Source organism: Pleurodeles waltl, chromosome 3_2 (assembly GCF_031143425.1).
Source record: "Pleurodeles waltl isolate 20211129_DDA chromosome 3_2, aPleWal1.hap1.20221129, whole genome shotgun sequence".
Lineage (NCBI taxonomy): Eukaryota > Metazoa > Chordata > Amphibia > Caudata > Salamandridae > Pleurodeles > Pleurodeles waltl.
In genome coordinates this window covers 210,288,863-210,314,418 of record NC_090441.1, presented here as the reverse complement: position 1 = coordinate 210,314,418, position 25,556 = coordinate 210,288,863, and the positions used below count along the sequence as shown (strand labels likewise).

Here is a 25,556-nt window from a genome sequence, read left to right as displayed (position 1 = left end):
GGGCTGGTTTGATTTGCAGCTTTTGAGGGGGGAGGGACGGGATTTGTTGTAGTTTTGCACTGAACCTAAGTGTTTAGGAGCTCTGTTGAAGGGTCTGTGAGCATATTTCCAGATGCAGCGCTCTCTCATGCTAGCTGCATTCAGAGGGAACATCTGGACTTTGTCTCTGCTTTACTGTTTATTATCACAACACATATGCCTGCTTTTGACAGGCCTTTTGTTGGTGAATCAATGTTTTTATCAACTTTCTGTTTCTTACACCAAAACTTCCCTAAGCTTTGTTAGAGCTGGTGCCTAAGGGGTGGAGAGGGCTTCAAACCTAGCCAAGAGGGCTTGAGACAGAACCCCCCATGGAATTAATCTACATTCTCTTGCACCTCTGCCGGAGAATTTATTTTGGCCTTCAGGTATTACTTAACAACAAAATCAGGTAGTTTCCAAGATAACATTCAGGGGGCGTGGATTCTATTGTGACGCAGGATCTCTAGGCCTGTTGGATCCTGCTTGGTGTTAGGTTCCAGAGCAGCTGCAGACAGGTATGCAGTGCAGGGTTGCGGTGTCTGATGGATCCTATCGAGTGCCACTGTCTGGAGCATCTATAGAGCCCTGTGCAGTGCAGGCTCTTTGAGTCTGGTGGATCGTGCTATGGATTAGAAGCTGGTGTGCAGTGCAGGATCTCTGAGCCTGGAGTAACCTGTTCTGGATTATAGACTAGAGTGGCCTTGGAGTCACATTCAGTTCACGCTCGCTTGGTTTGATAGATCGTATCCAGTGCCACTGTCTGGAGCAACTGTGGTGCCTTGAGCAGTGCAGGATCTCCGAGTCCGGTGGATTGTGCTATGGATTAAGGCTGGGTTGGCAGTGCAGGTTCTCTGAGTCTGAAGTATTCTGTATGATTGGCTGGAGCAGCTGTGGAGCCACCTGTCATGCAGGATCACTGGATCTCATGGATCTTACCCAGTGTCTCTGCCTGGAGCAGATCTGCCATCTGTTGTGGCACACAAACAGATTCTACTCTGAAGTGTGTGTAGAACTTATCAGTGAGCATGTTCTCCTAGAATCTGAAAACTCAAGATAGGGATTTCATTGTGAACAATGCAGTGCCCGGACTGTCGCAGGATACTCTGTAGTCCATCGTCCTCTTCTAGATTACAACCTGGCTGTGGTGAGGCGGCTCTAGTGCTGCTGGATCTGTTGAAGGTCTGTGGATCTGGTCTAGATTACAACCTGGCTGTGGTGAGGTTCCTGTAGTGCTGTAGGATTCGCTCTGCTTCACGGACCCCGCTCAGATATGCTCCATGCGTAGTGGTGTAGTAGTTGATGTGCGTAGCTTCACCAGCAAACAGCACCTGCAGGGGCTAAAGGTCAAAAGAGGGACAAGGTTAAGTTTGGCATTTCAAGGTGGCATCTCAGTGTGGCATTGCGTGAACTCAATGACAGAAAGACTAGAAGAGGCCCCCGCACACATTTTCCCTCATCCTCAGTCACACAGAAGAGTCACTTTCACCACAGACCATGACAGCATGGCATCCATGGGTGCCTTCCTTCATCACAAGGGGTGAGATGTACCGCTAGGGGGGCTTGCCATCACCATGTGACTCGCAGTCCATAAGGGGTCTCCACCACCTCAAGGAAAGCAATCAGGGATAACACTGAATGGGTTTGATCATAAGGACAGGGCATGATGTGAGATGTCCCTGGGCCTACCATCAGCTCAGTTTTTTGTAACAATTCTGTATTGGTTTTATATATGCACAACATCTGAGTATATACCTAGAATAGTAGAAAAGTAGGCACATAGTACTGCAATGTGCAGAAAACAGTTGCCACCAATGCGTTATCTATACAGGAAAAGGGAATGAATGGGAGAGATGCAATGCTATGCTATGTTATGTTGCGTTGTGTTGCGTGGTGTTGTTTTATGTCATGTTGCGGGTGCCCGAGCCAAGACCGGGTCCATCTTCGCTCGTCATCGGCCGGAAGAGGCTGGGCTGGGCCACCGATCTTGGCCCCTAGTTTAGGACACCTTAGCAGTGAGTGGACATTTTCCTGTACAGGCGGAGCCTCCTGCTTGCCTCTGGGCCTACATCCTTGGACACGTTGTGTTGTATTCTCTTCCTCCTGTGCCGTTTTTTTTTTTTTTTTTATATCTTTATTCAATTTTCATTACAGATCTAAGTACCATGTCTTTGTGCTTACATTGGCAGGATTTGGTTGATTTGATAAAACATTTACATTCAATCAAAAACAAAATAAACACAACTTAGGTCTTGTTATAACATCCAATATATTTATCTGCTATTTCCTCCTGTGCCGATGTATTGTGTTACCCCCCCCCCTTTTATTACACAATAAGACACATTTTACTTTATCTGAGGATATTGTGTGGAGGACCATGGTGAAGATAAATTCACCTGGGGGAAGGGATCTGAGAATGCTATTGATAAAGTCAGAACCTCCCTCCGTATAACTCTGGACTCTTTCCTGGCAAGAGCAGCCGGGGTCATCTCTGAAGAGATAGACCTCGTGGGGAGACGTTGTAGGAGGCTGGACTGGCTTGTAGTGAGTACCAAGGGGTACTTACACCTTGCACCAGGCCCAGGTATCCCTTATTAGTGTATAAGGTGTCTAGCAGCTTAGGCTGATAGATAATGGTAGCTTAGCAGAGCAGCTTAGGCTGAACTAGGAGTCGAGTGAAGCTCCTACAGTACCACTAGTGTCACTTGCACAATATCATAAGAAAACACAATACACAAATATACTAAAAATAAAGGTACTTTATTTTTATGACAATATGCCAAAGTATCTCAGTGAGTACCCTCAGTATGAGGATAGCAAATATACACAAGATATATGTACACAATACCAAAAATATGCAGTATAGTCTTAGAAAACAGTGCAAACAATGTATAGTTACAATAGGAGGCAATGGGGACACATAGGGATAGGGGCAACACAAACCATATACTCCAAAAGTGGAATGCGAACCACGAATGGACCCCAAACCTATGTGACCTTGTAGAGGGTCGCTGGGACTGTAAGAAAACAGTGAGGGTTAGAAAATAGCCCACCCCAAGACCCTGAAAAGTGAGTGCAAAGTGCACTAAAGTTCCCCAAAGAGCACAGAAGTCGTGATAGGTTAATTCTGCAGGAAAGACACAAACCAGCAATGCAACAACAATGGATTTCCAAACGAGGGTACCTGTGGAACAAGGGGACCAAGTCCAAAAGTCACAAGCAAGTTGGAGGTGGGCAGATGCCCAGGAAATGCCAGCTGTGGGTGCAAAGAAGCTGCTACTGGACAGTAGAAGCTGAGGATTCTGCAGGAACGACAAGAGCTAGAAACTTCCCCTTTGGAGGATGGATGTCCCACGTCGTGCAGAAGTGTTTTCCCGCCGAAAGACCGCCAACAAGCCTTGCTAGCTGCAAATCGTGTGGTTAGGGTTTTTGGATGCTGCTGTGGCCCAGGAGGGACCAGGATGTCGCCAATTGCGTCTGGGGACAGAGGGGGCGCCCAGCAAGACAAAGAGCCCTCTCAGAAGCAGGCAGCACCCGCAGAAGTGCCAAAACAGACACTACAAAGAGGAGTGAAATGGTGCTCACCCGAAGTTGCACAAAGGAGTCCCATGCCGACGGAGGACAACTTAGAAAGTCGTGCAATGCAGGTTAGAGTGCCGTGGACCCAGGCTTGGCTGTGCACCAAGGATTTCCACCGGAAGTGCCCAGGAGCCGGAGTAGCTGCAAAAGACACGGTTCCCAGCAATGCAGTCTGGCGTGGGGAGGCAAGGACTTACCTCCACCAAACTTGGACTGAAGAGTCACTGGACTGTGGAAGTCACTTGGACAGAGTTGCTGGATTCAAGGGACCTCGCTCGTTGTGCTGAGAGGAGACCCAGGGGACCAGTGATGCAGTTCTTTGGTGCCTGCGGTAGCAGGGGGAAGATTCCATCGACCCACTGGAGATTTCTTCGGAGCTTCTAGTGCAGAGAGGAGGCAGACTACCCCCACAGCATGCACCACCAGGAAAACAGTTGAGAAGGCGGCAGGATCAGCGTTACAGAGTTGCAGTAGTCGTCTTTGCTACTTTGTTGCAGTTTTGCAGGCTTCCAGCACGGTCAGCAGTCGATTCCTTGGCAGAAGGTGAAGAGAGAGATGCAGAGGAACTCTGATGAGCTCTTGCATTCGTTATCTAAGGAATTCCCCAAAGCAGAGACCCTAAATAGCCAGAAAAGAGGGTTTGGCTACTTAGGAGAGAGGATAGGCTAGCAACACCTGAAGGAGCCTATCAGAAGGAGTCTCTGACGTCACCTGCTGGCCCTGGCCACTCAGAGCAGTCCAGTGTGCCAGCAGCACCTCTGTTTCCAAGATGGCAGAGGTCTGGAGCACACTGGAGGAGCTCTGGGCACCTCCCAGGGGAGGTGCAGGTCAGGATAGTGGTCACTCCCCTTTCCTTTGTCCAGTTTCACGCCAGAGCAGGGCTGAGGGGTCCCTGAACCGGTGTAGACTGGCTTATGCAGAAATGGGCACCATCTGTGCCCATGGAAGCATTTCCAGAGGCTGGGGGAGGCTACTCCTCCCCTGCCTTAACACCTTTTTCCAAAGGGAGAGGGTGTAACACCCTCTCTCTGAGGAAGTCCTTTGTTCTGCCATCCTGGGCCAAGCCTGGCTGGACCCCAGGAGGGCAGAAACCTGTCTGAGGGGTTGGCAGCAGCAGCAGCTGCAGTGAAACCCCAGAAAAGGCAGTTTGGCAGTACCAGGGTCTGTGCTACAGACCAGTGGGATCATGGGATTGTGCCAACTATGCCAGGATGGCATAGAGGGGGCAATTCCATGATCATAGACATGTTACATGGCCATATTCGGAGTTACCATTGTGAAGCTACACATAGGTAGTGACCTATGTGTAGTGCACGCGTGCAATGGTGTCCCCGCACTCACAAAGTCTGGGGAATTTGCCCTGAACAATGTGGGGGCACCTTGGCTAGTGCCAGGGTGCCCACACACTAAGTAACTTTGCACCTAACCTTTACCAGGTAAAGGTTAGACATATAGGTGACTTATAAGTTACTTTAGTGCAGTGGTAAATGGCTGTGAAATAACGTGGACGTTATTTCACTCAGGCTGCAGTGGCAGGCCTGTGTAATAATTGTCAGAGCTCCCTATGGGTGGCAAAAGAAATGTTGCAGCCCATAAGGATCTCCTGGAACCCCAATACCCTGGGTACCTTAGTACCATATACTAGGGAATTATAAGGGTGTTCCAGTATACCAATGTGAATTGGTGAAATTGGTCACTAGCCTGTTAGTGACAATTTGGAAAGAAATGAGAGAGCATAACCACTGAGGTTCTGGATAGCAGAGCCTCAGTGAGACAGTTAGTCATAACACATGTAACACTTTCAGGCACACTTATGAGCACTGGGGCCCTGGCTGGCAGGGTCCCAGTGACACATACAACTAAAACAACATATATACAGTGAAAATTGGGGGTAACATGCCAGGCAAGATGGTACTTTCCTACAGACGTTTATTCCTGGACTTGGGGGAATGACTTATCACCTCTCCCTCTCCCTTAGAGCATTCAGACAACCCCCAATGTGTTGGGCCCAGCGACTCCCGGGATATCCCTTGCACTTCTCCAAAGGGACCCACGACTAAGGAGCCCCAGAGCCATTCAGCCTCTAGCGTTCCCAGTGGCGACTTTAGTGAGACAGCTGCTTCTGGTGAGCGTAGGCCCCGGGTAAGCGGAAGTGACGGTCTAAAGGGCCCTGTAGCTCTAAGACCTGCGCACAGAGAGACACAATTAAGAATTTGTAGGACGTTGCGCATCATCCTGGCTTCCCTGGGCTTTATGTCGCTGGTGACTCTAACTTTATTTGTTGGGAGGTGTTAGATAAATGTAAAGCCATTGTTGTTTAACCTCCCCCTTAAGGAAAGGATGGAGTCTGTAGAGCTGCGTCTTGGCCCTAACAAGACAATATGACAGGGCAAGGCTCACATCGGTTGCAGACTCAGCTGGATTTGTGGCTCCTCCAGTCTTGTGGGGCCAGAGGTTTCCATGGGCCGCGCAGGGCCTGTGCCTCTGACTGCTCATGTTACTGCTCGTGTTACTGCTTGTGCCCAGTCTAGCAGCATGCCCACCCCCTGCTCGCAAAGGTTTTATTGATAACAATCGCCCAGTCTTTCATGCCCGCCTAAAAATGATGGATTAAGCCCAGATCTGTGACTTGGTGAATGTTTGATTTGTTGTGCATTCTGTCCTTGATCTGTTGTTTTTGTATTTGTTGCCCCAAGTTGGAAGGGTATGCCCAGACGTGGGTCCCGTGCTTGCTATGCCACCAGATTCAAGCTAGCCTGGCTGATGGAGGGTGATACCCTGAAACTGGTCCTAGGATGCTTGTTTCTGGTCCAGGGAGGACCTGGCCTGGCAGTTCGGGCTGAACTGTTCCCATGGGAAACAGGGTCTAGACTGATTTGCATATGGCTGGGTCCAAACTGTAATGGCATGGCAGGCAAAAAAACTGATGGATTAAACCCAGATCTGTGACTGGGAGTGAATGTTTGATTTGTTCTGCATTCCGTCCATCATCTGTTGTTTTTGAACCTACTTGAGTGAGCCTTGGGAGCATGGAGTAGGTTAAATGGTTCACTGCGGGGGCTGCGGGTCAGGGTGCCTCCTGGTGTCATGGAGCTGTGGGCTCTGCCTGGTTGGACGAAGTCAATTTGCCACCCTTGAATCTTCCTCCTGATTGTTGTCCTTATGTTGCAGTAATGACAGCGCCGCCGTCCCTGCCTTTGGATATGAGGAATCATCTACCCAACTTAGGAACAAGGTGTGTCATTATCTAGGCAAAAACTCGAAATGTAATATTAAAGAGTACAACGCCATTATCTTAGTAGGGATGGTGGGGCAGATCGTCCCCACATCAGAGAACCTGAAAGGAGACTGCATAGTTATTAACTGTAAACATCCAATCTAGCTTTCCGTTCAATTTCAAGCAATAGAAGCAATAACTTTCTGGCTGTTTGAATTAAAGTTCTTCCTTTAGGATTTTTTATAGCTTCTTGCTCCCTAGGCCAGAGCCTGGTCCTTTTCATCCCCTTCGGGTGGCTGGTGGGCTTGTGAGATCTTCAGTCCTAACCTCCAATCAAATTCTTGGATGGATTTGGAAGCTAATGATTGACTTGATTTAGATCTTGTTTACCCTAAGAAGCCAACTAAGCTATCAAGTCCTGTCCTATCCCTCTTGCTCCTTCCTCTGAAGATTTGGTCTCGACTAAAGGGCCAGTTGCAAAGCTGCTCTGTTGGATTATTGTTGGTATTCGGTCCAAACAGCAGGACTCATCTTGGTTGGACTTAAGCTCAATGACAACAAGTCTGAAGTAATGATCATTGGTAATCACACTCCTTCTAATCTCTTGACAACATTTCCGGTTGGTTTTAATTTTTTCCCACCCCCCTAAGGATAACATAAAGTGCTTCACGATGGACACTCAATAGAAAAAGCTGGCTGCATCCTGCTTCGGCCTATTAAGAAGCCTCAGGAAAACCCTCAGGAAAATTATTAATCTTTCACCTTGTCTGGCTAGAAGACTTCTCATCCAAGCATTAATATTCTCCTGCCTAGATTATGGCAACGCTCTCTTTCTGAGCTCTCCTTACTATGTGGTCAACAGACTGCAGGTTGTACAAAATGCTGCTGCACGCCTACTTAAAAATATTCCTAGATACACATTCGCCAAATCTGCTTTAATTTCCCTCCATTGGCTTCCTATAAAGCAACGGGTCAATTTTAAGGCCATTTGCATGCCACACAAAGCTTTGCACAACAAGGGGCCCAGGTTTCTTAGACAACGCATGTCCTTTTATGCTCCAGCTCGATCCCTCAGATCCTCTTCTGCCTCACTAGCTCATGCGCCCCATTTTAAGAAAATCAGATGGGGAGGCAATTTCTTTTCAGTCAAAGTCGCACATCTCTGGAATTCTCTCCCTCTGGAACTTCGCCAAGACCATTCAGAATTATCTTTCCGTAAGAAATTGAAGACATTCCTATTCTCCTTATAGGCTATTCCTTGGCATTAATACAAGATCTACCTACCTTGTAGCGCTGAGAAGCCTTCGGGTAGCCATGCGCTCTATAAATCCCCTAAACTAAACTAAAACTCAACTTTGACATCATTATGCTACAAGAGACTTGGGGCCTGATTTAGTACTCCGAGGACGGGTTACTTCGTCACTCAATGATGGATATTCCATCCACTAAAATATAAATCCCAGAGAATATAATGGGATTTAGGTTTCGACGGATGGGATATCCGTCACTGTTGTGATGGAGTCACCAGTCTGACGAGTTCTAGATCAGGCCGTTGGTCCATAAAGGAAGCTGCGTGGGATGGTTTGAAAGCTCTGCAGTTCCTGTTGTTGCCTCTTTAGGTCAGAGAGTGCAGGGTGATCTAATCACTCTCATCAGAATCTCAATGTTTTTACTGAATTGTCCCAATTGTATGTAGACATGGGGGGGATACATATTCTGTGAATCTTTTCAACCAGTAAGTTCATTTTTTCTTGTCAATTTTTACAATGCGGTCTTTGATGTGGGATGTTAAACTGATGTTTTGTACAAGGTTTTCTCAATTTTAAAATCGATGTCTTTAAGCCTTTTCAATTATTTTTATGCGGTTATAAGCGGTAAGTTTAATGCCAAGGTGTGCCGGAATTCCACATTTTATGACCCTTTTGTGACAGCTGATAATTTACCAGGTACTCATCGTAGTGGTTTGAAGCTGTTTCATAGTTTACGTAACTTTGGGTTACCTAACATAGTGGAAATCCTGGGAGCTCTTCATAAACAGACCTCTATGTTCATCGGATGGGGCAAAGGTTCAGTTTTTGACTATATCTTTATTTCCAAGAACATGGAACCTTTTGCCGTCTCAGGAAGGGTGACTCAAAATACCTTCCGTGACCATAATCCTCTTGAGTTTATTCCTTACCTACCTGATTGCATCCAACCATCAGTTCCTTCTGGAGTATCTGGTTTGTCCAGAAGAATAGTGGCCTAAGGTTACGTTGGAGATCCATTCTCATTCCTACTTTGCTGAGTTCTCTTGTTGGGTCCAATCGTCATTTATTTGTTTGTTAACTTTCAACCCTCCACCAGTTAACCTCTTAAGTGCATTCAGAGCCTTGAGTCAGGCTAGAAGAAATGTTATCCGGGACCAGTCAAGGTGCAAAGTGGCCCCTAAACTAGGATGGTATGATAAGGACTGCAGAAAGGCAAACCAGAGTTTGCATGAAGCCCTTTCTGCCACGCCCAGGGAACAACAGTGTATTGTAGAGACTAGAGAAAGCTATAAACATGCAATTAAAAAAGGCAATTGGGGCCAGATGTAGTAAAATCCGTTTTTGCAAATCGGAAATTGCAAATCGGTGCGACTCGCAATTTCCAATTCGCAAAATCGGATGCAGAACGGTGTCTCGGACACCGTCTGCGAATCTCAATGGGACCCCATTGAGATTCCCCGCCCTCACAGGCATGGTGGCCTGCTGGAGACAGCAGACCTCCATGTCTGTGATTGCTTTTTAAATAAAGCAGTTTTTTTTGTTTGTATTGCAGCCGTTTTCCTTAAAGGAAAACGAGTTGCAATACAAAAAAATAACGAAACCATTTGGTTTCGGTTTTTCAGAGGAGGCAGTGGTCCATTGGAGCACTGCCTGCTCTGAAAAAACATTAATGGGGACATTCACAAAGGGGAAGGGGTCCCATGGGGACCCCTTCCCTTTTGCAAATGGGTTACCAGCAGTTTGACACTGGTGGTAACTGCGACTTGCTTTGCGATCGCGTTCGCTGTCACAAAGCAATTCTGCATCGCTGTGCGAGTTGCAAATAGGAAGGGAACACCCCTTACTATTTGCGAGTCGCATTCCCATTTGGCGAGTTGGTACCGACTCGCAAAATGGGAATGTGTATCGCGATGCACGTTTTGCATGGTGCAAACTTTTTTCGCAGTTTGCGCCATGCAAAACGCTTCCTACATCTGGCCCATGGTACTTAAAGCGGTAACTTGGGAACGTTTAGTACACAGGTGCAAAGCCAAGGACTCTAAGGGATTCTAGGACATTGTTAATGGTTCAAAATCCTCACCCACCTTGTCAGAGGGATTAGGATCTTATTTCAATCCTTGTAAATAGTCAAAGCATTTCAAATTGATCTATTCATTTGGGGTGTGTCCCACGGCAGAGGACGTATACAGTGTTCCACAGTTCCCACTGGCAATCAGTTTTGGGTTGTATGAGGTCTCGGCTGCCATATCGGCCAGCCCGTGGAAGAAGGCCCGGGTACAGATGGAGTGCCTATGGACTTTTGTGTGGATAACATACAGCTGCGGGCCCCTTTAAATACTAATGTCTTAAATGCGGCTGCTTCTTCTGGTGTTCCCTCTTCTTGGCCGACTGCTCTGTGGTAAAGACTGTGGGGCGTGTTATTGTGCACAGAACTTGGCACCGGGTGGAGCATAAAGGCTCCCTATGCACCTCCCAATATGGCTTCAGGGAAGGTTTGATTGCTCAAAAGGGCCCATTTTACTTGGCTTTTATGGACCTTAGTAGAGCCTTTGACCGGGTCAGTCGGTATAAGCTGTGGAACATTCTAAATGATAAGGGTTTACCTTCACCCTTGGTGAACTTTCTACGTGCCTTGCATAATGTGGTAAGTGCCTCTGTAGGACACGGAACCAAGGGGGATGTCTCGGGGAGTTTGCCAGGGTTGTGTCTTGGCCCCTATTTTATTTCTTTTATGTATTAATGGATTAAGCTTGTTCCCTAGCATCCCCTGTGTAGGAAAGTGCTAGCTTCCTTTCATAGTTACCCCCATTTTCTGCCTGTTGTCAGTGTGTTTGGACTGTAGTTCACTGGGATCCTGCTAACCAGGACTCCAGTGACTGTGCACTCTCCCCTAAATTTGGTTGCTGGTAACTTTTTACACCCACAATTGGCATAATAGTGTAACCATATAAGTCCCTGGTATATGATACTTAGGTACCCAGGGCATTGGTGCACCAGGGGACCCCCATGGGCTGCAGCATGTATTGTGCCACCCATGGGAGCCCTTCCAAACTGTGTCTGCAGGCCTGCCATTCACAGCCTGTGTGAAAGGCTGCCTGCACCCTTTCACCACCAAACCTGACCGCTGCACTTAGACATTAAAAGCAGGATTCATGTCTCTCAGTGTGAGGGTACCCCAGCATACCCCAGGCGAATTCCTGGACTCTGTGACCACGGGAACACTGGTCAACACGAGTGGTCCAACTACATAATGGCTTCTCCGAACCTAGGCATGTTTGGTATCAAACATGTTCAAATCATGCAACTACACCAATTTCAGTGTTAGTTGCATGATACCATGTACTCTAGGGGTTCTTTAGAAGATCACCCAGTTCTACCTGTGCAGCCTTAAGGGACCCAGCTGTCAGCCCACACTGCTGCTGACCCAAACACTGTTCTGCCCTCCTGCTGGTGAGCCAGGCTCAGGCCAGAGGAGCAGAACAAAGGATTTCCTGCAAGGGAGCGGTGTGACCACCTCCCCCTGTGTATTAGGAATCTAAAGGCTGGGGTGAGGTGGCCTCTAAGGACCACTTGACTGCTTTAAAAGGCACATTTGGTGCCCTCTTTGTATAATTCGTTTTGCATGAGTTCAAGAACCCTGGTTCCCGCTCTGGCATGAAACTACACAAAGGACAGGGGAGTGACCACCGCCCTGCCCAGCTCCTCCCTTAGGGAGGTGTAGAGAGCTCTGCAAGGTGGCCACATGATTGTGCCATCTTGAAAATTAGATGGGGAGGGACTCCTGGGTGCATCTGGCTGGTTAGGCCAGGTAGATGATGTCCTTGTAGAAGGCTGGCCCTCTATGTAGTGTGCAAAGCTAGGCACAATGTGCAGGGGTCCAGGCAACCACATGTTGGTTTACAGGGTTAAAAGCTATATCACCTAATACTCTAATTTTGGTTGAGCAGTCAAGCCAATCTTGGAGAAGTGCAAAGCATTGTTGCACTCACAGCATCAATCTTTCAATTCACGCTCTCACAGGAATAACTCAAGAACAATGATTAAAAATACTTCAGATGTTTATGTAATTTTGAAGACCAAGATCATCAAAGGTAGTTAAATACTTTTTAAGATATGAATTCTTGAACTTTAATAAAAAATAGTATTTTTGTGCGTAATTACGCACCATAGGAATCAAAGGAGGATAACCTTTAAAAATACATATAAAATCACAAAGTGGGTTTACCAAGTTCTTCTTTTGTAGGTTGGTCATGGTTGTTGGTGGGCACACTGTTCAGCTGGAGAAGTTCAGGCAGCTCCCGGTTCCGACAGGAGCAGCAGGAGAAAGTCTCTGAGCTGGTGTAGTGCGACTGCGAAGGACCACTTGAAAATTCCTTGGAATCCTGGGAGTCTCCTTGGAAGGTCAAGGTCGCAAGGGGTGAGGGACCCTTAGGGCACAGCTAGTTCTTCGGTACAGGGCACAGGGCTGCTGGGTGCAGAACAAATAGGTGAGCCAGGATCTGTGCGCAAGGAGGCCATTAGAAGCAGGAGGTAGGTCGGTTCAAGGGTTGTTTACAGGACAACAAAAGCACTCTGGCGGGAGGTCCAGATTGTTGACTGGGGCTTCCTCTTTTTCATTTTTCAGTCCCAGGTGGACTGTTCTTCTTGATGTCCAAAATTAGGTGATCAATGCACAGGGGATTGGTACAGTTACACTGCTGGGGAGCATAGGGCCACCATCCTTAGCACACTAGCAGGGTTTGTCCTCACGGTCTTTGGTGTGAAGTTTTGTCCAGCTGTGGCATCCGGCTCCAAAGTTAGCATCCGGTCAGTGAAGTGAACCTCAGTGGCTTGTTGGTTCCTCGTGGATTTAGAGTGGTGCTTCCACTCTGGAGGGAGTTCTTTGTTGATTTGTGAAGTATGGAGGTCCTCTGAGGTTCTTCAGAGTTATTCCAGATGTCTAGTAGATCCTCAGCGGTGATTGCTGAGTTCTGGGTGTAGCACCCAGGGTTTGGCACCTTTTGCTTGTTTGCGCAGGTCCATAGTTCTCGTGCCTTGGATCTTCTTGGTGCTGGTCTTCTTCTGTCCATCAAATCTGATTTCTTGGTCTAGGGATGCACACTAAATACTGTATTTAGTGGGCGTTTTAGAGAGAACTTGGTAGTGACCAATGGGTCATCTACCTTAGGGTGGCTATACTCACTGAGTGACCAGTTCCTGTGGGCTGAGTCACTTCCCTACACCTGAGTGTCTCCTTTCCTTCCATCCAAGATGGAGGAAAAAATGAAGTGGAGGGTCTACCTCGCAGGCAACATCTTAGGGGTGGTGCATGCCAGGTAGGGCCACTCATCCTATCCTTTGTTTGAATTTCCCGCTGTTGCCCCCACTAAAGGTGGGGGTTGCAATGGGGGCAGCCATCTACTACTAGCAGCAGGCCTGGGGGTCAAGTTTCAAAGGCAGTAATCCCTTTGAAGCTCCCTGCCAGGGCAGTGCACATGCCTGAGGGAGGAGGCACCTCCACCTAGGAAGGAATGTATTCTGCAACCCAGAAGGAAGGGTCTCTCACACCAGGGTTGTAGATTGGCTGTCTGGTAATGGCAAGCTGGTTAGAACCAGTCAGCAACCATGTCAGTGTAGTTAGCTTTTGCAGGGGGCACCTCAAAGGTGACCCCTGGGTACATTGTGTCATAAATCCAATATAGGTACCAGTTTGGATTTATTATTCTGAGTTGTTTGATACCAAACAACCCAGGGTTCAGAGTGGTCATCATGTTGCTGTGAAACTCGTACTGACCAGTGTACAGCACATCCATTTAAAAATGACTGTTCTGTGCACTCGCTATGTCCCAGACTTGACAAGGACACAGTGGGGGCATATTGCTCATGCAACTGTGTCCTCACATACAGTGTAATGCACCCTGCCTTATGGCTGGAAAGTCTGCCAGAGGGGTATCTTATCCATAGTGTATGCAGTGCATGGTGGACACGGCACACAGGCAGTGTGCCATGTTGAGTTTGTGTTTTAGGTTTGCACCAGGAAACCCAGCCTGTAATGGCAGTGCTGGGTGCATCTGGATGCATGGCCCTAGAGGGTGACACAATCAGTGCTGCTGCTCTCAGGGGCCCACCCTCAGTACCTCCTTCCCAGGGTACCTAAGTACCATTTACTAAGGATTTATGCTGGCAGCTAAAGGTGTCTCCAATTGTGCCAAGGCGTCACAGCAGTTTAGGGAAAGAGCTCTTGTCCAGGGAACCTGGTTAGCAGGGGACCTGGGCACAACTTCTAGGCTACATCCTACATCAGGCAAAAAAGTGGAGGCTAACCATGTCGAAAAAGAGGCCTTTTCTCACAGTCTCTGCCCCCCTCTGCCAAGTGCATGGGCAGTGCAGGGGCCCCCAGGGGGGCCCGAGTCACCCATTCCGATGCCCTGTCAAATTTGAAACGCTGCCACCGCCAGGCTGCCTGTTGGAGGCAACCTGACAGTGGCATCGTTTCCACCGTGGCGTTTCTGCCACGGTCATAATAGGATGGGCAAACCGCCACTACTGTGGCAGTACACCTGCCGCTGTTAGTCTGGCGGTCCATGGACCGCCAGATTCAAAATGAGGGCCTATGAGGGCCTATGGCTCAGGAGGCAACACTAACCTAATCACTGCATGTCAACACTATGGCCCTCATTACGACCCTGCTGGTCGGCGGTAATATGGTGGAAAGTACTGCCAACAGGTAGGCGGTACTCTCCACCATATTATGCAGCCAATGTACCACACCGACCGCCAGGGCGGTAACAGCTGCTGGGCTGGAGATAGCAATCTCCAGTCCGGCAGCCGTCACTGTACTGCCAGCGGGCTTATGACCCCTCCTACCACCATGGTTTTCGTGGCTTTCTTACCACCACAAAAAACCATGGAGGTAGCCACTATCAGTGACAGGGAATCCCTTCTCTGTCAATGATAGGGGTCTTCCCCACCCCCAACCCCCCGCTCCAGACTCCGCCCCACACCCTCTTCCCCTCACCACACGCCAGCCATGGTTACTGAGTCTGAGGACTCAACACTGCAACCATCGCCAGGTCACCACATGCCAGCCATGGTCACTGAGTCTTCTCATGTCTCATCACTGCGACCCTGACGAGGTCACCACATTTCATCCATGATTACTGGGACTCAACTCTGGTTACCGGACACCATCCCCGGTCACTGAGACTCAGCAATGATAGGTTAAGTAGGGCAGATTTAACTGGTACTCACTGGGAGGTCACTCTTTTGGTGGGTTGAGGGCACGGGCTCTGCCAAGGCTGTCTGCTCCTTTACTGCGTCAACGCCGACTGGTACATTGGTGTAGGACCCACGGATGAATGGGTTACTGTGCCAGGTGCTCTTCATCACATGCCTCAGTCTGGTCACTTCCCAGCCAGTGAACTTCCTCAGCAGCCTACAGAGATGAACACCAAAAATTAACAAGCATTTGTAATGCAATGGGTCTCTCATTTGTTCGACTTAAAGCTATTTGCGTTGTAAAGTCCTAACCGGACTTTTCTTGCCACATAAACTGATAATGAAAAGCAAAACAGTTTCACATATGCGAGCCAACAGTCGCCATGAGTGTGAAAGAGACACAGAAAAGGAAACAGAAGTCTGCTCGCAGTGAAACGTATCGGCAAAAGTAGAATTATCCATGTAACCAGCAAAAGTAGAATTGTCCATGTAACAGGGTCGATGTCATGCAAAGCGCCGGACTACTGCCCAGTGAGATCACGCTACGTAGGAAATAAAAGTAAATAGTGCAGAAGCCATTCGGGAAACACAGAGCCTCGTATGTTTTCAGTTGTTTACTGGTGTTGTAGAGGAGGGCTAAACACAGGAAAAGGCATGATGTATGCCTGCCTCTGACAAATGAAATCAAGTACATTTTAAAAGGCAAGCCTACGAACCAAGAAAACTGATGGGCGTGCAGTGGGCGTGGTTAAAAGCCCACATAGATATCACAACAGGCCAGAGCGCTCGACCCTACAAAGGATTTGAGAAAAGGCTCAGTGCCTTGAACATCTGTAGCACAGATTGTTTGTAGTTTGTACTTCACAGAGCTGACTCACCATAACTTGATAAAACTGTGTAGTGCCTAGAAGATCTGCTGTAGAGATCTGTTTATAGCTCACAGAGATGAGTCCGCCTCTCATCCTTCTGCGACTGATACAATGATAACGTGATAAAACTGCTCAGGGCCTAGAAGACCGGCTGTAAAGATCTGTTTATAGCTCACCGGGGCGTCTCGGTCTGTCATCCTTCTGCAGCGGATACAATGGTAACTTGATAAAACTGCTCAGTGCCTAGAAGACCTGCTGTAGAGATCTGTGTATAGCTCACAGAGGCGACTCAGTGTATCATCCTTCTGGGGCTGATACAATGATAACTTGATAAAACTGCTCAGTGCCTAGAAGACCTGCTGTTGAGATCCGTTTGTAGCTAACAGAGCTGACTCAGCCTGTCATCCTTCTGGGGCAGATACAATGACAATTTATATACCAGTGAAAGTCATCTCATCTTAGAGCCCAGTAACAGAGGTAAGAGACAGAGAAGTTTAGGTTTCATCCAGAGAGAGCAGAAGAAACAACCAGTCAGAAATGAAGGCCGGAAAGGAAAACTAAGGGTTGTCTAGTTTTGTCTTTACACTTTATTCTGCTGCTCTTCATCATGTTCCTTATAAGCAGAGTACAAGGGGGATGTTTATTACATGCTGGTTGGCCTGTGGGAGGGGCCTCCAGGTAGTCTATGCTTCTGTTTTGTCTGAGTAGACTGTAGGAGATGGGGTGGGTGAGGGGGGTTGATGGCGTGTTACTGCCTCTCCCGCCTGCACAGATGCTGGGTTCAGCATCATTGTTGCCCATCAGGAGGGCACTGGTAGGTGTCTATGTGGGCCCTGGGTGTGGGACTGAAGCTGTGCAGACCTGGGGTTTCTGTGTGTAGAGACCAGAGGCCTGCGAGGGTGCAAACCCTGAGACTCCTTGTGTGTGCAGGTTCTGAGTATGTGTTACTGCAGCTCTAGGGGATGTATAGATCCTTATGGGCTGTGGAAACATCACAGCCGCAGCAGCTGAGGCCACAGAGCTCAACACAAAGATTGTGGCCATCATCTGTCGAGCGGGTCATTAGTTGTGGAGTGAGGACCAGTCCGCACATCAAGACTATTGGTCATTATGCGCAGTCCGTACATCTCGACTGATGGCCATTACACCAGGTCCTCACTCCATGACTAATGGCCATTCTAGCCAGTACTCACTTCACGACTAATAGCCGTTGTACCCAATACTCACTTCACGACTGATGGCCGTTGTACCCAGTCCACACATCACGACTGATGGCCATTACACCCAGTCCTCACTCCATGACTAATCGCCATTACACCCGGTCCTCACTCCATGACTAATCGCCATTACACCCGGTCCTCACTCCATGACTAATCGCCATTACACCCTGTAGGAGGCTGGACTGGCTTGTAGTGAGTACCAAGGGGTACTTGCACCTTGCACCAGGCCCAGTTATCCCTTATTAGTGTATAGGGTGTCTAGCAGCTTAGGCTGATAGATAATGGTAGCTTAGCAGAGCAGCTTAGGCTGAACTAGGAGACGTGTGAAGCTACTACAGTACCACTTAGTGTCATATGCACAATATCATAAGAAAACACAATACACAGTTATACTAAAAACAAAGGTACTTTATTTTTATGACAATATGCCAAAGTATCTTAGAGTGTACCCTCAGTATGAGGATAGCAAATATACACAAGTTATATGTACACAATACCAAAAATATGCAGTATAGTCTTAGAAAACAGTGCAAACAATGTATAGTTACAATAGGATGCAATGGGGACACATAGGGATAGGGGCAACACAAACCATATACTCCAAAAGTGGAATGCGAACCACGAATGGACCCCAAACCTATGTGACCTTGTAGAGGGTCGCTGGGACTATTAGAAAATAGTGAGAGTTAGAAAAATAACCCTCCCCAAGACCCTGAAAAGTGAGTGCAAAGTGCACTAAAGTTCCCCTAAGGACAAAAGAGTCGTGTTAGAGGAATAATGCAGGAAAGACACAAACCAGCAATGCAACAACTGTGGATTTCCAATCTAGGGTACCTGTGGAACAAGGGGACCAAGTCCAAAAGTCACAAGCAAGTCGGAGATGGGCAGATGCCCAGGAAATGCCAGCTGCGGGTGCAAAGAAGCTTCGACTGGACAGAAGAAGCTGAGGTTTCTGCAGGAACAAAAAGGGCTAGAGACTTCCCCTTTGGTGGACAGATCCCACTCGCAGTGGAGAGTCGTGCAGAAGTGTTTTCCCGCCGAAAGACCGCCAACAAGCCTTGCTAGCTGCAAATCGTGCGGTTACTGTTTATGGATGCTGCTGTGGCCCAGGAGGGACCAGGAGGGACCAGGAGGTCGCAAATTGGACCAGGAGGTAGAGGGGACGTCGAGCAAGACAAGGAGCCCTCTTAGCAGTAGGTAGCACCCAGAGAAGTGCCAGAAACAGGCACTACGAGGATGCGTGAAACGGTGCTCACCCGAAGTTACACAAAGGAGTCCCACGTTGCCGGAGACCAACTTAGAAAGTCGTGCAATGCAGGTTAGAGTGTTGTGGACCCAGGCTTGGCTGTGCACAAAGGATTTCCGCCGGAAGTGCACAGGGGCCGGAGTAGCTGCAAAAGTCGCGGTTCCCAGCAATGCAGTCTAGCAAGGTGAGGCAAGGACTTACCTCCACCAAACTTCGACTGAAGAGTCACTGGACTGTGGGAGTCAATTGGACAGAGTTGCTGGATTCAAGGGACCTCGCTCGTCGTGCTGAGAGGAGACCCAAGGGACCGGTAATGCAGCTTTTTGGTGAAGATTCCGTCGACCCACGGGAGATTTCTTCGGAGCTTCTAGTGCAGAGAGGAGGCAGACTACCCCCACAGCATGCACCACCAGGAAAACAGTCGAGAAGGCGGCAGGATCAGCGTTACAGAGTTGCAGTAGTCGTCTTAGCTACTATGTTGCAGTTTTGCAGGCTTCCAGCGCGGTCAGCAGTCGATTCCTTGGCAGAAGGTGAAGAGAGAGATGCAGAGGAACTCTGATGAGCTCTTGCATTCGTTATCTAAAGTTTCCTCAGAGACAGAGACCCTAAATAGCCAGAAAAGAGGGTTTGGCTACTTAGGAGAGAGGATAGGCTACTAACACCTGAAGGAGCCTATCAGAAGGAGTCTCTGACGTCACCTTATGCACTGGCCACTCAGAGCAGTCCAGTGTGCCAGCAGCACCTCTGTTTCCAAGAAAGCATTTCCAGAGGCTGGGGGAGGCTACTCCTCCCCTGCTTTCACACCATTTTCCAAAGGGAGAGGGTGTAACACCCTCTCTCAGAGGAAGTCCTTTGTTCTGCCATCCTGGGACAAGCCTGGCTTGACCCCAGGAGGGCAGAAACCTGTCTGAGGGGTTGGCAGCAGCAGCAGTGGTTATGCTCTCTCATTACTTTCAAATTGTCACTAACAGGCTAGTGACTATTTTTACCAATTTACACTGGCTTACTGGAACACCCTTATAATTCCCTAGTATATGGTACTGAGGTACCCAGGGTATTGGGGTTCCAGGAGATCCCTATGGGCTGCAGCATTTCTTTTGCCACCCATAGGGAGCTCTGACAATTCTTACACAGGCCTGCCACTGCAGCCTGAGTGAAATAACGTCCACGTTATTTCACAGCCATTTTACACTGCACTTAAGTAACTTATAAGTCACCTATATGTCTAACCTTTACCTGGTAAAGGTTGGGTGCAAAGTTACTTAGTGTGAGGGCACCCTGGCACTAGCCAAGGTGCCCCCACATGGTTCAGAGCCAATTCACTGAACTTTGTGAGTGCGGGAACACCATTACACGCGTGCACTACATATAGGTCACTACCTATATGTAGCTTCACCATGGTAACTCCGAATATGGCCATGTAACATGTCTATGATCATGGAATTGCCCCCTCTATGCCATCCTGGCATTGTTGGTACAATTCCATGATCCCAGTGGTCTGTAGCACAGACCCTGGTACTGCCAGACTGCCCTTCCTGGGGTTTCACTGCAGCTGCTGCTGCTGCCAACCCCTCAGACAGGCAGCTGCCCTCCTGGGGTCCAGCCAGGCCTGGCCCAGGATGGCAGAACAAAGAACTTCCTCTGAGAGAGGGTGTGACACCCTCTCCCTTTGCAAAATGGTGTGAAGGCAGGGGAGGAGTAGCCTCCCCCAGCCTCTGGAAATGCTTTGTTGGGCACAGATGTGCCCAATTCTGCATAAGCCAGTCTACACCGGTTCAGGGACCCCTTAGCCCCTGCTCTGGCGCGAAACTGGACAAAGGAAAGGGGAGTGACCACTCCCCTGACCTGCACCTCCCCTGGGAGGTGTCCAGAGCTCCTCCAGTGTGCTCCAGACCTCTGCCATCTTGGAAACAGAGGTGCTGCTGGCACACTGGACTGCTCTGAGTGGCCAGTGCCACCAGGTGACGTCAGAGACTCCTGCTGATAGGCTCCTTCAGGTGTTAGTAGCCCTTCCTCTCTCCTAGGTAGCCAAACCCTCTTTTCTGGCTATTTAGGGTCTCTGTCTCTGGGGAAACTTTAGATAACGAATGCATGAGCTCAGCCGAGTTCCTCTGCATCTCTCTCTTCACCTTCTGATAAGGAATCGACCGCTGACCGCGCTGGAAGCCTGCAAACCTGCAACATAGTAGCAAAGACGACTACTGCAACTCTGTAACGCTGATCCTGCCGCCTTCTCGACTGTTTTCCTGCTTGTGCATGCTGTGGGGGTAGTCTGCCTCCTCTCTGCACCAGAAGCTCCGAAGAAATCTCCCGTGGGTCGACGGAATCTTCACCAAAAAGCTGCATTACCGGTCCCTTGGGTCTCCTCTCAGCACGACGAGCGAGGTCCCTCGAATCCAGCGACGCTGTCCAAGTGACCCTCACAGTCCAGTGACTCTTCAGCCCAAGTTTGGTGGAGGTAAGTCCTTGCCTCACCTCGCTGGGCTGCATTGCTGGGAACCGCGACTTTGCAGCTACTCCGGCCCCTGTGCACTTCCGGCGGAAATCCTTCGCGCACAGCCAAGCCTGGGTCCACGGCACTCTAACCTGCATTGCACGACTTTCTAAGTTGGTCTCCGGCGACGTGGGACTCCTTTGTGCAACTTCGGCGAGCACCGTTTCACGCATCCTTGTAGTGCCTGTTTCTGGCACTTCTCCGGGTGCTACCTGCTTCAGTGAGGGCTCTTTGTCTTGCTCGACGTCCCCTCTCTCTGCAGGTCCAATTTGCGACCTCCTGGTCCCTCCTGGGCCCCAGCAGCGTCCAAAAACGCCAAACACACGATTTGCGTGTAGCAAGGCTTGTTGGCGTCTTTCCGGCGGGAAAACACTTCTGCACGACTCTCCAAGGTGAGTGGGATCCGTCCACCAAAGGGGAAGTCTCTAGCCCTTTTCGTTCCTGCAGAAACCTCAGCTTCTTCTGCCCAGTCAAAGCTTCTTTGCACCCGCAGCTGGTATTTCCTGGGCATCTGCCCATCTCCGACTTGCTTGTGACTTTTGGACTTGGTCCCCTTGTTCCACAGGTATCCTAGATTGGAAATCCACAGTTGTTGCATTGCTGGTTTGTGTCTTTCCTGCATTATTCCTCTAACACGACTCTTTTGTCCTTAGGGGAACTTTGGTGCACTTTGCACTCACTTTTCAGGGTCTTGGGGAGGGTTATTTTTCTAACTCTCACTATTTTCTAATAGTCCCAGCGACCCTCTACAAGGTCACATAGGTTTGGGGTCCATTCGTGGTTCGCATTCCACTTTTGGAGTATATGGTTTGTGTTGCCCCTATCCCTATGTTTCCCCATTGCATCCTATTGTAACTATACATTGTTTGCACTGTTTTCTAAGACCATACTGCATATTTTTGCTATTGTGTATATATATCTTGTGTATATTTCCTATCCTCTCACTGAGGGTACACTCTAAGATACTTTGGCATATTGTCATAAAAATAAAGTACCTTTATTTTTAGTATAACTGTGTATTGTGTTTTCTTATGATATTGTGCATATGACACTAAGTGGTACTGTAGTAGCTTCACACATCTCCTAGTTCAGCCTAAGCTGCTCTGCTAAGCTACCATTATCTATCAGCCTAAGCTGCTAGACACCCTATACACTAATAAGGGATAACTGGGCCTGGTGCAAGGTGCAAGTACCCCTTGGTACTCACCACAAGCCAGGCCAGCCTCCTACAGCCACCAGCAGGAGTCACAGTGCTGGGGGCGACGTCAGAGCTCATGGGCCAACATATGCCTTTCTGCTAGGTCTGACGCGTGGACCAAAGAAAGAGAAATATCTGCATACATTTGGCACTCGTCCTGTTTAAAGGTCACATTGCCATGTCTTGGAAGACGCCTGCTGCCCTGTACATTCAGGGCCTCGTTCACGCAGGTAAACAGACACTTTTGTGTAAGTTTATGCTTGTTTGCTATTCACGAAGGGATTTATGAGTAGGATCTTTACGAGTGTGAGTCTCCACACATAAAAAGATAGGTCTTTGTAAATTAGGCTCTAAGGGCCATATGTACGAACACTTTTTCCCATAGACACAGAATGGGTAAAAACCTTTGATACATCTGACCCTAAGTGTTGGCTCGCAGATGTACATAAATGGACGACTGCTGAAGTTGATACTGTCACCCTGCTGTCCAAGAGGGGAGACAGGTGCCGGCAGAGTACTTCTGGGACTTACACTTGTTAAAACAGGATGCGAAAACTGACGAGAGGCCACCCTGAAGATAAGGACATATGCTGCTCTGTACTACAAATCTTAGCAGGAGACACTCTTGTCTGATGAGTTCCACTTCTTGAGCTGCCTTTGCTGGGCTGAGAAATAAAGAATTGTTATGTAATGGAACATGGGCAGGCGCCCGACGCCGTGCTGACCACATCACCACAGCATACTCAACATATTACAGAGAGCCCAGTTCAAACACCTAAAATTAATGCATTATGATAACGTTTCACTCTCACTGATGTATCAGACATTCTAGTGCCCTTTCATATAGTTCCTTTCTCTTCTTTATATGGTTGTCATATAGCTTTCTATATGTACAAATTAATGCTCAAATGGTGACCCGTATATTCTGTATGTCCTCACTTGTGTATGCAGGATTATTTATGTATCACATTTCTTGTGAATATGTTTGACGTTACTAAATTGAAATCCCTGATAAAGAAACATTGAAGGCAACTATTTACTTGAAGGTTAAGTTAATAGTGCCACAGCATTTTTTTTATTTTTGGTCTACATTTAAAATAAAATGAAGTTACAATAATATTTATCATAAAAATAAGTTTAGTAATTTTTTTAAGTCTAACCTTCTTTTTAAATTTTCCCTATATTTAACTATAGGGAACTCTATGTGTTCTTATTGACAGGTAAAGTTTTAAAGACAACTTGAAAGGTGTTGTCTGGGCAGATCTCTCGCCCGCGCCACGCATTGCTAATTACCCCTCATATTACATCAGTCATGACATCTTTTATGACATCATTGATAATATCACCCCAACATGTGGAATAAAATGATTATTGAGAAAACCGTGCATGGTGGACGCACGAGTTATAGTTACCTTGAGGTGTGAGTTATAGTTACTTGAGCTAACCATAACTATAACTGGTGAATTTGGGTGAGTAAATTCGGAACCTAACTTTAATGCCCCAGTAACCTTTGGTTTTATTTAGTGAAGATATATATATATATATATATATTCACTGAAAAAAACACAAAGGTTACAGTTCTATTATAGTTAGGAAATAGAGTAAATAGATTTTAAAAACCTTAGAAATTCACTAAAATAGCCTAATCTTTTCTTAATTGGAGAGGAGGGCCACTCGGCTCTCTGGGTTCTTCCAGTGAGGTATGAGGCGATCCATTTGCTGGCATCTCCCTGGATTCCAATTTGGCGGAGTGTGTTGATCAAGATGTGGTGGGAGACAGTATCTAAGGCGGCTGACAGGTCCAGGGGGATGAGGGCTGCTGTTTCACCATTGTCTAGGATAGCTTTGATGACATTGCTGGCCGCAATCAGGGCTACTTCTGTGCTGTGGTTGGCTCGGAATCCAGATTGAGAAGGGTCCAGGAGCTTGCAGTGTTCCAGGTGTTCAGTGAGTTGCTCATTGATTGCCTTTTCGAGAACCTTCACCGGAAAGGGGAGCAGAGAGCTGGGCTGGTAGTTCTTCAGATCTGCTGGTCAGCAGATGGTTTCTTGAGGAGGAGCCTTACTTCAGCATGCTTCCAGTCCCCAGGGAAGGAGTCCGTGGTGATGGAAGTGTTCAGTACTTTCTTGAGCTCGTTGCCAAGTCCCAAGATGGCTGCCAATACTTACCGGTTGAATTGTTGGCAGCTAATCAGACCTCACCATGAGAGCTCTCAGATCCACAGACCCTCTGCATCCCTAGATATCTATAAATCTTTTTTCTTTAATAACTCCAAAACTACTGTAGGGATTTACACCAAATAACAAAAAGCGCTCTTTATGGACCAAGATTTAGCTTTCTGCCAAATTTGGTGTAATTCAGTTCGGGCTTTTGTCGTGTCCAAAATACCTATGGGAAATTGCTTGGGGAAATTGAGCTTTAAGGCCTCTCTCTTTTTCTAGGCCCCTGCTTGACGAATCACCCACAGTGCACTGTGGGGTGGTGGACATGGGACCTGGCCTGGCATTGTCTGTTGTGCTGTCCCTGCCATAGCTTGCTGCCTCTGTCACCCTCCTCCTTCCTTCCATCGTCAAAGTCCATGCTTCTGCCCTTTCACTGCAGCCATGTTTGGCCGTTATTTTGCCACTGCCCTTCCCGCCCACCCTGCATTGTTAGCTTACTGCGTGTACCCAGCTCCTCCCTGCCCTATGTTATCTGAGTCCATGCACCTGCCCCCTCCCTCCTGCCCAGCACAGTCAGATGGCTGCGGCCTGTCCCTGCCCCTCACACCCTGCCCTCCAAGGTCCATTTTGCGCTGCTACGCCCTTCTGCCCTCCATGATCTGTTGTATTGAAGCTGGTCCTCCTGCCCAACCTGTGTGGTCAGCAGCGGTGGCCGCTGCAAATCTCAAGGGGAGGGGTGGGGGAGGCCGGGGTAGTAAAAATGTAATTAAAAAAACATGCCTTTTCCCGTCACCGCGGCTACCTCCTGCCACGTTGTTTCCTCTACTCTTCTTCTGTTGTCCCAGTATTCACTGGAACACCAGCACAAGCTCCCCAGCAATCCCAGCGCTGCTTTCATGCTAAACCTAGCATGAAAGCAGCGTCAAGATTGGTCTGAGCGGCTTGGACTGCTGCTCAGAAACTGCCCTGGGGTCTGTGCAGTTTCTGCAACCCAGCTGTGCAACACAGCCGGGTTGGAGAAACCTAACTGTGCATGTGTGTTTGGCCGGCCTGGGATGGCTGACCAAAGACACATGTGCACTTAGGTGCACTCTCCCCTTCTGTGG

The 25,556-nt window shown here is 48.3% G+C and overlaps 1 protein-coding gene across 1 annotated transcript in view; it reads right to left on the bottom strand.

Moving 5' to 3' along the window:
- Positions 1 to 372: 372 nt before the first annotated feature.
- The window catches only part of LOC138286701 (spermine oxidase-like), a 145,489-nt gene continuing 120,305 nt past the window's right edge, over positions 373 to 25,556 (bottom strand). The window contains exons 3-4 of the mRNA XM_069227200.1: positions 15,295 to 15,478; positions 373 to 1,358 (exon numbers count right to left, since the gene is read on the bottom strand). Of these exons, the coding sequence (XP_069083301.1) occupies positions 1,221 to 1,358; positions 15,295 to 15,478 (322 nt within the window). The 3' untranslated portion in view covers positions 373 to 1,220. The remainder of the gene's footprint in view (positions 1,359 to 15,294; positions 15,479 to 25,556) is intronic.